The 12,582-nt window shown below is 47.8% G+C and overlaps 1 protein-coding gene across 1 annotated transcript in view; it reads left to right on the top strand.

Annotated features, from left to right (window-relative positions):
• The window catches only part of SRGAP3 (SLIT-ROBO Rho GTPase activating protein 3), a 133,811-nt gene that overhangs the window by 47,377 nt on the left and 73,852 nt on the right, over nucleotides 1-12,582 (top strand). Inside the window, exon 4 of the mRNA XM_060109195.1 lies at nucleotides 8,989-9,174. Coding sequence (XP_059965178.1) covers nucleotides 8,989-9,174 — 186 coding nt within the window. The remainder of the gene's footprint in view (nucleotides 1-8,988; nucleotides 9,175-12,582) is intronic.

Below are 12,582 nucleotides of genomic sequence, written 5' to 3'. Positions count from 1 at the left end.
TTTTTCTTTCAATATTTTATAGAGGAGGTGGTACTGGGCATACTGATGATGGAGATGAATGCTTACGGCCACCCGTCTCCTACTTTAGGGAAGAGGCTTGTCTCCACCTGGGACCAGGAAGGACCCAGAGAAGACGGCAGGGCTGGGCATTTTGTAGGTTCATTTGTTCGTTGGTTCATTCATTCATTCACTCAACAAGGCTTCCCTCTGCCCAGTCCTCATCACCTTGAGGTGCTTTCCTTCCTAAAACATGCCAGTGCTTACACACACACACACACACACCACACACGTCACACCTCACGTATTTTCCCCTAGACTCCCATCAGCCTGGCACAATACATAGCTCTTGGTCATCATGTATTGGCCTGAGAGGAAAGAAGGGCAGAGGGTGAGAACGTGGGCCTGTGGCCAGTCTTTGCTCCAGGAGAAGCAAAACCGAAACAAAACAATAACGAAGCACTCTGTCTTCATTGTTCAGCTAAAAATATGTTCAGATTTTCAGTATAGTTCTAGATCATGAAATGCACCTGTTGTGCTTTGTGCTGACAAACATTGTAGCATCTGCCACCTGGCCCCTCCTGCTGGGCTCAGTAGCCCTGCTCCAGGCTCTCCCAGGCAGGGCTGCTGGGCCTGTCTTCCAAGCCCAGCACTGCTAGTGGGACCCCTGAGACTTGGTTCAGGGTGACGTGGAGGGGGCCTGAGGAGCACCCACACCAACTGCTGCTGGTGACAGGTAGACACCAACTGGAGTAATGAATGGGCTCTACCTTTTACTTACTCCAGCTCTGACTTGATTGTGCACTGGGCTCAGGGGTATGAAATCAACTCTGGGCCCCCAGGCAAATGACCACTCTCAGGGATGCAGTGGTGGAGAGAGCCTGAGATGGGACCCAGCAACATGGGTTCTGGCCCCAGCTCCATCCCAGGCTCACTGTGTGTCTTCCTGGACTGACATCTGTCATCACTGAGGTATAAACACTGAGGTTTCATCATGTCACTGGGCCCTGTGCCATTTACTTAATAATCTTCTTTAAATTGACTCCTTTGTAATAAAAAACCTCTCCCCGTCATAATTAATTCATGGGTAAGCAGCCTCGTATACTGGAAATAGCACAGGTTTCAGAGCCAGATGGACCTGGGTTCAAGGCCCTGTCACTTGTTAAGCCCTCTGAGCCTCAGCTCCCTAGAATATGGGAGTGCCACCACCTCATCTCTCTGGATTCTAAGAGTGAGTAGCCTAGAGTATAGCACAGTGCCTGGTGAACGCCAGTGTGAAATCGTTGTGTGTTCTATGAAAGGGTGAAACATAAATATTTTTCATTTATACTTCTAAATCTTCCCTCTCTCCTGTACCCTACAATGCCACTAGGCCAGCCCGAGCTCTGAGAATATTTTGCCTAAAAAAGTTCAGCCACCTCCTGATCGCTCTCCTATCCTCCAGGCTTGCCGTCTATTACACATGTTACATACTCAAGCCAGAGAGACTTTCCTTTTTAAAAAATTGTTGAATATTTAAAGTTAGAAATAGATAATGCCTGCATTTTGTAAAAAACCCGATAGTTAAACAGTACAAAAAAGATACACAGTGAGAAGTATGTCTCCTGCTGCCCACCTCTCCCTCTCCTCCCATACAAGCCCGGTTACTAGTTTCTAGTTCAGCTGGAGGCTCCTTGCAGAGACATTTAATTAATCACTAAGCATACATGGACTCACATATCCCGCACAAGTGGCAACAACTGGGCCTACTGTTCTGCATCTTGCTTTTGTGGTTATGTTTTGGAGATTGTTTCGTATCACTAATAATTAGAGCCTCCACTTCTATATGGTGCTTATCACGTGCTGGGCACTGGTCTAAATGCCCAGTGTCTTAATTCATTTCATCCCCGGTTCACTTTTGAGGTGGGTGGTAATATTAGCACCCCATTTTAGAGATGAGGGGTGCGAGGCACAGAGAGACTGGGTAGCCAGCCCAAGGTCACCCAGCGGGGGAGTGGCGGAGCCTGCTCCAAGTCTACTCCCAAAAGCTACTTACGTAAATACATTCAACTATTTATATAAACACACACATATACATTACTTATATATATTTATTTTGGAAGGAAATGATACTTCACATTAGCAAATGAAAAACAACTTGGTATAAATAGAAAGGTTCCTTAAGCTAAATGAAGAAAAAACAGAGTTAATTCTTGCCAGTGCCTTCAGAGCAGGCATTAGACAGGAGAGCACCAAACTGAGTTTTTCCTCCCGATATACTCAGAAGGATTCCAAGAGAACTGAAAAGGTGTAACACCTGAAATCACCTCACTAACACAAGCGGTTCCCGTCGCACACTTTGGGAAACACTGACGCAGTGCCAGTTAGCTGGGCTCTGGTCCTCGATTTCCCCATCTGCGGGATGAAGGCACGAATCTAGAGGAACTCTGAGGCTCCTCTCAGGCTTGTATCTTCCTGCCACGCTGCCCAGGGAGGGAGACTAGGGTGCGTCTCTGACACGGGGCAAGTCAGGCCCTGCTGGACTGTCACAGCTACTGGCCAAGGCATATGCCCAGTGTCATCTAGAGATGGCGGTGGTCCTAAGAAGAATGGGGGGAACAAGCTTTCCTTCTAGACAACCTCCTTCCCCTCCTCAGCTCTCCTGCGTGGACATTCCTTCACTCACTCAGCAGATGTTTACTGATCATCAGTGTGTCGAGAGGATGGGATGTGGCTACGCCATGTGACAAGTGTCAGTGGGGATATGGACACGATGTGAACGGAGAAGAGATGGCATTGGATTTGGAGCTGAATGACAGTGGAGTTTCCCGGGTGGAGAGCAAGGCAGAGAAGCAGGAAGCCGGGGTACGGGGAGCAGCCCCTGTTCAGCCGGTCAGTGTTTGTGAGGCAGGCACTAAGTGTGGCCAATCGAGACCAGGATTGATCCTGGGTGGTGGGGAGGCTAGCGGGGAAGGAAGTCTGCCTTTTGGGACTCATTCAGTAGCAAGAGACGGAAAGCCAGGAAAACCTGACATGTGTAAAAATGGCAATTTATTGAGTCTCGGAGGCTGACACACTTGTTTCATTGTCTGTCTCCCCAGCAGAGTGAGTGATCTGAGGGCAGAGGCCCTATCTGCCTTCCACGCAGTACTGTTGGCAGCACCTGGTATATCATACCTGCGTGTAATAAGCTGTTCAATAAATATTTAATGGTTGAAGGTGTCGCTGCTCCCCCCACCAATACACTCTCCAGATCAGAGGCAGCAGAACTGCGTCTCCTCCATTTTATCCTATCCCCTCCCGCCCTCCCTTTTCCTTCTTCCTTCTGTCTTCCTTTCCCCCTCCTTTCCTTTCCCTCCCTCCCTCCCCTCCCTTATTTGGTGTTGTTTTCCTCTGCAGGAGGCTTCTCCCCTGTGGTGACAAAGTTGGCCCAAGTCCATCCCTCTTCCCCACCCTCCCAAGCTCACTTCCTATCAGCTCAGCGCCCCCTAGTGGAAAGTGAACACTCCCTTCCTGGTGTTTCCAGCAGAAGCCCAGGGCTGTCTCTAATTGGCCTGGCTGGGGTCCCATCACTGTGGCCAGATTAACATCATGCATACTGATAGGTCAGGCCTGGGTCTGCTGCCCTGCACCCAGGGATTGGAGGGTAGTGTCAGTTTCCCATGAACCACATGGAATGAGAGTGGTGGAGCGGAATTTGGGGGATTTCCTCAAAGAAAATCAGGAAGATGTTCCAGAAGGAGGGGGACTGGATGATCCTAGGCAGAGAGAAACAACAGATGTCTGCTGAGGGGGAGGAGCTCAGGAAGGAGAAGAAAGTGGCTCCGTTGGCTGGTCTGCAAACAAACACCTGATGTTCTTCTACCTGTAAGCTGTTCCTCAAACCTGTTTGGCTCCTGCTTCTACTGGGCTTAATGCTGACACTGCTTCCTTTGTCTGGAATAATCCATCCCCACCCCAGTCCCTATTCACCTAGCTAATAGCTACTCTTCCTTCAAGGTTCAGTTTAGATATCGCTTCTTCAGGAAGCCTTCCTTTACCACCCTGTACCCCCCTCATCATCGCACTTATCACACCCTGTGATAATCACTTGTATAACTGTCTGTGTCCCTACTAAGGTGTGTATTCTGTGAGGGCAGAGACCATATCTGTCTTCTACATTGTAGTGTTTCCTACTATAGCACCGAGTGCAGTAACTAGCACATAATGAACTGCTCAATAAATATTAAATGATTGAAGGTGTAGCTGTTGCCCTACCCCCAAATATATTCACCAGAGCAAAGGCAATAGAATCTACCTCCCCTGTTGTATCCTCCCTCCATCCCATCCATCCACCCACCCACCCACTTATCTATCCATCCATCCACCCACCCACCTATCCACCTGTCCACCCACCCATTTATCCAGCCAGCCAGCTGTCGTTCACTCATTCATGCAAATATATATTGCTACTTGCTGGGTGCCAGTCTCTGCTCTAATACAGGGCTTATGATCATGGACAAGGTCCTGGCCCTCATGGACTTTGCACTCTAGTTGGGTGAGACAGTTTATAAACGTGCACAAGGAATAAGACAGTGATGATAAGTTCTACGGAGAACGTAGGCCACACAGAGTGTGGGCGGTCAGACTGAAGTTTGGGTGCTTCTCTTTTCCTTCAAGGGTGTCTTTGTCATGTCCTGGCCCAGGGTCTCACCTCATACACAACTGTTGTGTGGCCTAGGGATGGCCCTTACTGTGGGGTGGAGGAAGCGTACATGGACTGCATTGTTGAGAACCTATTTTCTAAAAACTGATCCTTTTCCTGCCCCAGCATGTCCCTGTATTAATGCTGTTAACTTCCAGATTGCCTTTGCCTTCTTTTGCATTTAAATGCAGATCTGAAGAGCTGTACAGATAGTACTCTCCTGTTTTCATGATCTGAGGGTTTGGGAAGATGCAAAAGGCAAAGTGTCCACAGCAAAGGCAGCATGATCACCAGAAAAGGCAATGTCCACAGCTTGGAAGGCCTGGCCATCTGGCTTGCTGTGTGACTTAGGCCACATGCTTGCTATTTCTGGGCCTTAGTTTCTTTCAATGACAGGTTAATACACCAAAGTTTCCGGAGGGCCTCTGAGAACCTATGAAACTGATTTGGGGCCAAGAATAGTGGTCTCACTTACGTGTTCCTACGTAGTGCTTCTTAAAGGCCTGTGCTTGACTTCTTCTGAAAGGCTCTCCCTGATAGGGTCTTGAGGGCTGGAAAGAGAACGCCCATCTGGCAGTAAGCTGGGTGGGTGCCTCTGAGGGCCCCTCGGAGATCCCGGGTTGAAGACCAGGTCCCAGTGACTTTGCCTCAGCTGAGCTCCTGTATCCACTTCTGCTCCCTTCCCCGCCCCAGCACTGCTGGCAGCCCGTCACGCTACAGTCACAGCTTACTGAGTTCTTTCCTAGCCCCCCTTCTCTGGCCTTTGCCAGGCAGCACAGAGAGGTCAAGCCTCTGCCACAGTCATCCAGCAAGTAGTGGGAAGGTCAGGTTTCAAAACCGGGTCTCCTGAGCCCCTGTGGGGCAGAGGATCCTTTCATCCCTATCTCGTGGTTTCCTCTTTGGTAAAGCAGGCGTGATGTAGTCCACGTCACAGGGTTTTTGTGAGAAATAAGTGAGTCAATGTATGTGAAGTGCTTAGAACTAGGCCTGGCGTGTAGTAAGTGGTCAGTAAGTGTTAGCTGCTATTGTTGTTATTATTGTTATCATGCTGCCTCCCAGGATTGGGGTAAAGATTAATTGAAATGCGCCTTGGTGATAATGAAAAGAGAGGTTTGCAAACTCTGAAGTAATAGATAATTTTAAAATATTATTCAGCATCTCCTGGACTGGCAATGCTGAGCAGGCTGTTCTAGACTATTGAGCTAAGGGCCTTTCATCCTGAAGCCCATGTTTCAGGTAATTAAATAAAGGAAACATCTAGAGGATTCTGGGCATAAATAGTTAGACTCACTTCAGAGAGGTCCCTAGGTAAGCTCTTTTGTGGCAGCTGCCTGACGTAAGTGACACCGGGTGATGAAGTTCACCATTATTCTTGGGATCAGGAATTACCAACTGGATCACATAGAGGGGGAGGAGCAAAGAAAGCAGTGGTGCCTGTGAGTGTGCTGGTGTAGAGGGAAGGTTCAAGACTGGGAGAGAGGCCCGGAGACAGCCTTCAGCCGGCTTCCCGACTCTGAGCTGCGTTATGTTCCAGGAGCCATGGCTTAAAAAGATGGTTTGAAAGTAGGCAACTGCTTTGGTTATCTGTAAACCTGCAGTCATCCCCTTTGGCCACTAGATGTCGAGAACACATTGATCCAACACACTTTCTGGTCCACTGAGTGGTTTAGAAAGAAACTTAGAGGTATTGGCGTAAGGCGTGGATGAAATCAGCAAGAAGGGCATCTCTGGAGGCTTTAGGGCAACTGCAGATGAGCAGAGATGGGTGGGATGCAGAGAAGAAGTCTTTCCACCAAGACCCAAGAAGAAAAGTTGATTGCAGTTTTTCATTTATTGTTTTGAAGTGTGGGGAGGTTTTCAGGATGAAAGGTGGGAGAAACATGGTGTAGCATAATTTTTTTTCACATTAGCTAATGTTTTTTAGAGTTTGTGAGCATTTTCCTGAAGTCAAGTGAGTAAGTTCAAGATTTTCAAACCCTCAGCCCAAATCAGGGATGTCGATGGTGGTGGTGATGGTAGCAGCTAATGCTTACATGGCTTTTACTGTGTGGTTGGTATTGCTTTTAGCACCTTATAAAAAATTAACTTATTTAGTCCTCACGACAAACCTATGAGGTAGGTGCCATTATCATCCCCATTTTATACATGAGGGAGCAGATGTCAGAGAGGTTGTGTGACTTGCCAACGTCACACAGCTGGTAAGTGACAGCATCAGGATTCAGCCCAGACATTTGGGCCAGAGGCCATATGCTTTTTTTTTTTTTTTGCAGTACACGGGCCTCTCACTGTTGTGGCCGCTCCTGTTGCGGAGCACAGGCTCTGGATGCACAGGCTCAGCGGCCATGGCTCACGGGCCCAGCCGCTCCGTGGCATGTGGGATCCTCCCGGACCGGGGCACCAACCCGTGTCCCCTGCATCGGCAGGCAGACTCTCAACCACTACGCCACCAGGGAAGCCCCCCAAGAGGCCATATTCTTACCTGACATGCTCTACGATAGATGTTGCCCCCACTGACTCCTGACATATGACAAAGGGGACTTTCTTAACAACAGATCAATGCTGTGATTTCACAGTAAGAATCACAGAGGAAGTCCTCGTTTAAAAGTCTCACTTCACAGGACTTTAAATGACAGTGAATAAGGTTATAACATTGGCCAGTAATTCATTCTGAGTTCCTTGACTTAAAGGGTCTGGCTAGTCAGAAGCACATCCCATCCCGAGGCAGAAGCTTCTGCTCCATTAGCTGCTGTAATTATCCAAACAACAGGGGAAGAGAACCAACAAGGCTCAGGAGCCATGAATTCCAGAAATTTCTTGTGTTTCTTAGCATAGACAGATGATCATGAACTTGATATTGCAAAGGGAAGTGTACTCCTAGCTGGGGACTGGGAGATAGAATACTGTTGGTATGGGCCTGGCCCAGCTTGCTCTAAGGCTGCCCCAAATACTCACATCTGCTGAACAAATGGTAATGAATTAAGGAACCGGTATGATATGATAGAATTAAAAGTCTGAGACCAGATTTTTAATGTGGCTAGATATACACTTACTATATGACCCTCCATTCCACTCCTAGGTATTTACCCAAGAGCAACGAAAACATATGTCCACATAAAGAATTGTACATGGACATTCCTAGCAGCTTTATGCATAAGAACCAAAAACTACAAACAACCCCAATAACGATCAACACGTGAACAGATAAACAAATTGTGCTATAGCCATACAAGGCAGTACTGCTCAGCAGTAAAAAATAACTTCTGATACATGCAACAACATGGGAGAATCTCGGAAAAATTATGCCGAGTGATCAAGGGTAGGTGTAAAAGAGTTTGTACTCTATGGGTCCATGTACATGAAGTTCTAGAACACACAAAAACAATCTACAGTGACAGAAAGCAAATCGGTGATTGCCTGTGGCTGGGGTAAGGCGTGGGGATTGACTGGAAAGGGTCAAGAGGGATGTTTTTGGTGTGATGGGAGTGTTCTGTATCTTGATTGTGAGGATGATCACATGGATGTAAAGTCTGGAAACTACACGGATACTGTATGATCTTGGATAAGTCACTCTGTCCTTCTGGGCCTTAGTTTCCCTATTTGTAAAATTTGGTGGTTGGATTAGATGATGTATAGGATTCCTTCTGACTCAAAAATTCCCTTGATATAACAATATCCAACTCTTAATGTGGAAGTAGAGTAGCAAAGTGCAACTTTCTTTATAGGAATTCATTTTATAGCCAAGGATGAGTTTATTTCTGAGAGCATAGAGTATCTGTTAGGTTACCCAATAATATTCCTTTGGGGAACAGAGCCATTTACAGGCCAATTTTACTTAAGGAAACAGCTGAGATAATGATTTGCGTGTGAGAAGGATGTTCCTGCGGAAATCCCGCGGGTACCTGAGGAGGGCCTTTTCCAGCGACCCTGTGGGGAGGGAGTAGGACACAAGAGACACAGCTGGCAGGGCTGGAGAGGGCAGCTGAGGAAGGCCATGTTCACCATATCACCTCTGAGAGCCCCAAATGCCCGGGGCCTGTGGTGGCCCTTTTAAATTTCCTCTTTACAGGTCCATTCCTGGCACTTAGTAAGCACTTAATGATGTTGTTGATGATGATGATGATGAAACTGCTGCTGCTGCTGATCATCATTTCCAGTCCTCAGACAGTTTGTGCAGAAGTAAAGGGCTGTGGGATTTCAGAGCATGTCATGGGAAGAGGGCGGGGACAGAGCTGACCGGAACACAGGACTTGGACGGGGGCTGCCAGCGCTAGGGCCACCCTTGCTGGGCCATAACAGCCTGTTGATTTCCCACACTCGTGTGTCTCCAGGTCATGAAAACCTACCACATGTACCATGCGGAGAGCATCAGTGCGGAAAGCAAGCTGAAGGAGGCCGAGAAGCAGGAGGAGAAGCAGTTCAACAAGTCGGGAGACCTCAGCATGAACCTGCTCCGGCACGAGGACCGGCCCCAGCGCCGTAGCTCCGTGAAGAAGATTGAGAAGATGAAGGAGAAGGCGAGTGAAGGCCCCGGGTATCGGGGTGGGAAGGAAGGGGAGGGCCAGGCTCCCCACAGCCTCAGCCTCCCCCTCTGCACCCGGAGGGACTAGGGGTGGAATAATGCTGCCAGTGTCTGCTGTCTTGGAGGTCAGTGTCGTGGTGGAGGCAGGGCTGGCCATGCCTCTGCTCACACTTGTTAGGCCTCAGGCGAGGGTCAACAGCAGGAGAGGCACTCAGCTGGCAAGACAGCTGAACTGCGATGAGACTGTCACCCAGCGAGCACATTCTGGCAAGAATCACCAGGCATTAGTGGGGGTGGGGCCTGCCCTGGACGTCAGTTTAGTGGCTGGGGGGCTGATTGGGACTTCATGTGTCCCAACAAGAGGGAACAGCGCTGGCGTACCAACCAGCACCTGGGAACCAGGTAAAGAACCATTCTGAAGAAATTGCCATCGCCAAGCCAAAGCTGGGCCAGTTAGAATCCTTGTGTGTTGGTGCTGGGAAAGTGCTTTGGTAGGGCATGGTGAAAGTGCTAGTTTTGGAGTCAGGCTGAGTTTTGAAGATGCCACATGTACAGCAACTCTCTGACCTTCAATATTATTTTATTTATTTATTTACTTTTAAATTAGTTAATTAATTTATTTGTTTTTGGCTGCTTTGGGTGTTTGTTGCTACGCGCGTGGGCTTTCTCTAGTTGCGGCAAGCGGGGGCTGCTCTCCGTTGCGGTGCATGGGCTTCTCATTGCGGTGGCTTCTCTTGTTGTGCAGCATGGGCTCTAGGTACACGGGCTTCACTAGTTGTAGCACGCGGGCTCAGTAGTTGTGGCTTGCGGGCTCTAGAGCTCAGGCTCAGTGGTTGGGGCACACAGGCTTAGTTGCTCCGCGGCATGTGGGATCTTCCCGGACCAGGGCTCGAACCCATGTCCTCTGCATTGGCAGGCGGATTCTTGACCACTGCGCCACCGGGGAAGTCCCTGACCTTCAATTTTAAAAGTTGACAGTGATGGCAAACAAATCTCCTTTCTCATGTCAACTCTGATCGATTGATAGTGGCTGCCCAGAGCCCTATGCTGAGGATTGTGAACCCTCTCGAGGCTTTAGTTAAAGACAGTGCTGTGATCAATTAATGATGTCTGTCTTGGCCAAGGAATTTAGAGGGGCAGTGTGCATGCTGCTTTTTGTCATCCTAGATTGGGTTACTTCTAAGGTTCCTTTCTTCTTCTTTTTTTTTTTTTTTTTTTTTTTTGCGGTACGCGGACCTCTCACTGTTGTGGCCTCTCACTTTGCGGAGCACAGGCTCCAGACGCGCAGGCCAAGCGGCCATGGCTCAAGGGCCCAGCCGCTCCGCGGCACATGGGATCCTCCCGGACCGGGGCATGAACCCGTGTCCCCTGCATCGGCAGGCGGACTCTCAACCACTGCGCCACCAGGGAAGCCCTAAGGTCCCTTTCTTCTTAAAAAGCTATGATATTCTTGTTGAATTTTCTACATTCATTCATTCCAGGCAATCAGGAAACATTTCCTGAGCTCTTTCTATTTGCCAAACATTGCATCAGATGTTTATTTGGGCTTTTATGAGACTAATTCTATGATTATATGATCCTACAGCTCTTAAAAATTATAGGAGATTGAGTGGGAACATAATCCAACAGGACCTGGGAAAGCTGGCAAAGTAACCAAAGGCAAGTAAAATAAAATTTCAGGGTAATTTCCAAAGGCAAAGAAAAATACGCTCCACAATAACCAGGCAGAGACCCAGTTAAAAAATGGGCAAAGGAATTGAATAGACATATCTCTGAAGAACATATATGAGTGGCCAATAAATACATGAAAAGATGCTCAGCATCATTAGTTATTAAGGAAATGCAAATCAAAACCACAGTGAGATACCACTGCACACCCACCATTATGGCTAAGATAAAAAAGTCAGATAATCACAAGTGCCGGTGAGGACGTAGAGAAATTGGAACCATCATACATTGCTGGAGGGAATGTAAAGTGATTCAGCCACTTTGGAAAATAGTCTGGAAGTTCCTCAAAATGTTAAACATAGAGTTACCATATGACTCAGCAGTTCCACTCCTAGGTATCCACCCAAGAGAAATTTCAACATGTGTCCAGACAAGAATTTGCACATGAATGTTCATAGCAACATTATGCCTAATAGCCAAAGGGTAGAAACAATCCAAATAAATAAACGTCTGTCAACTGATGAATAAAATATGGTGAGTCCCTGTAAGGGAATATTCAGCCATGAAAAGGAATGAATACAGACTACAGCATGGATGAACCTTGAAAACAGTAGGCTAAGTGAAAGAAACCTGTTACGAAAGACCACATATTACATAATTCCATTTATTTGAAATGTCCAGAGTAGACAAATCCATAGAGACAGAAAGTAGATAATTGGTTGCCAGGAGCCGTGGCAGAAAAGAATGGAGAGTGACTGCTAATGGGTACAGGGTTTCTCTTGGGGTGATGAAAATATTCCAAATTTAGATAGTGGTGATGGTTGTACAATATGTCTGTGAATATACTAGAAATGAATGTTTAAAAATAAGGTAAACAGGGCTTCCCTGGTGGCACGGTGGTTGGGAGTCCACTTGCCGATGCAGGGGACATGGGTTCGTGCCCTGGTCCGGGAGGATCCCGCATTCCGCGGAGTGGCTGGGCCAGTGAGTCATGGCCGCTGGGCCTGCGTGTCCGGAGCCTGTGCTCCGCAACGGGAGAGGCCACAACAGTGAGAGGCCCACGTACAGCAAAAAAATAAAATAAAATAATAAGGTAACCAGGCAGGGAATCACAGAGCTACAACATAGGGGGGTAGCTATAGAGGGGATATGTAGAGAGGTAGAGAAAGCCCTGGTTAGTGGGGTCTGGAGACTAAGTTTTAGTTCAGAGTTGTATGCTAACTGGCCATTTGGCTCTTGGACAAACAACTTCTTTTCAATTCTCATTTCCTCGCCTATAAAATGGATGAATTAAACTAAGATATCTTCAAATATCCTTTCCGGGCATAAAATTTTATGAGTCCATGAAGGGCTGAAAATGGTCTCATGGTTATAGTAGCCTCCTGGAAATGGGCCAGGAATTTCAAAACTCTCTGTGGAGGTTGGGTGTGTGGTTGGTACAGGGTATAACCAGAAGTTTGTTTCTAGAAATTCCCAGAATAAGTGAACCCTGGAGAAAGGTCAGAGGAGATGTCTGAGGAGAATTAAAAGGCTGACAATGGGGGCATCTCTACTGAACAGCTAGAGAACTCAGTCTGGAGGAAGGAAGGTTGAGAGTGCCTAGGTAGGAAGAAGCCCTGTTTCTTTAAGGAGAGCTGTCTCTCTCCTCAGCAGTGGGACTCATCTGTCTGAAGCGGGCAAGGGGACAGCTCTCCAACCCACGGACTCTTTACTGCTTCCTGCCCAGGATAGCCCA

This window comes from Mesoplodon densirostris, chromosome 10 (assembly GCF_025265405.1).
Source record: "Mesoplodon densirostris isolate mMesDen1 chromosome 10, mMesDen1 primary haplotype, whole genome shotgun sequence".
Lineage (NCBI taxonomy): Eukaryota > Metazoa > Chordata > Mammalia > Artiodactyla > Ziphiidae > Mesoplodon > Mesoplodon densirostris.
The sequence above is the reverse complement of the archived record's forward strand: the minus strand, read 5'-3'. Positions and strand labels throughout refer to the sequence as shown.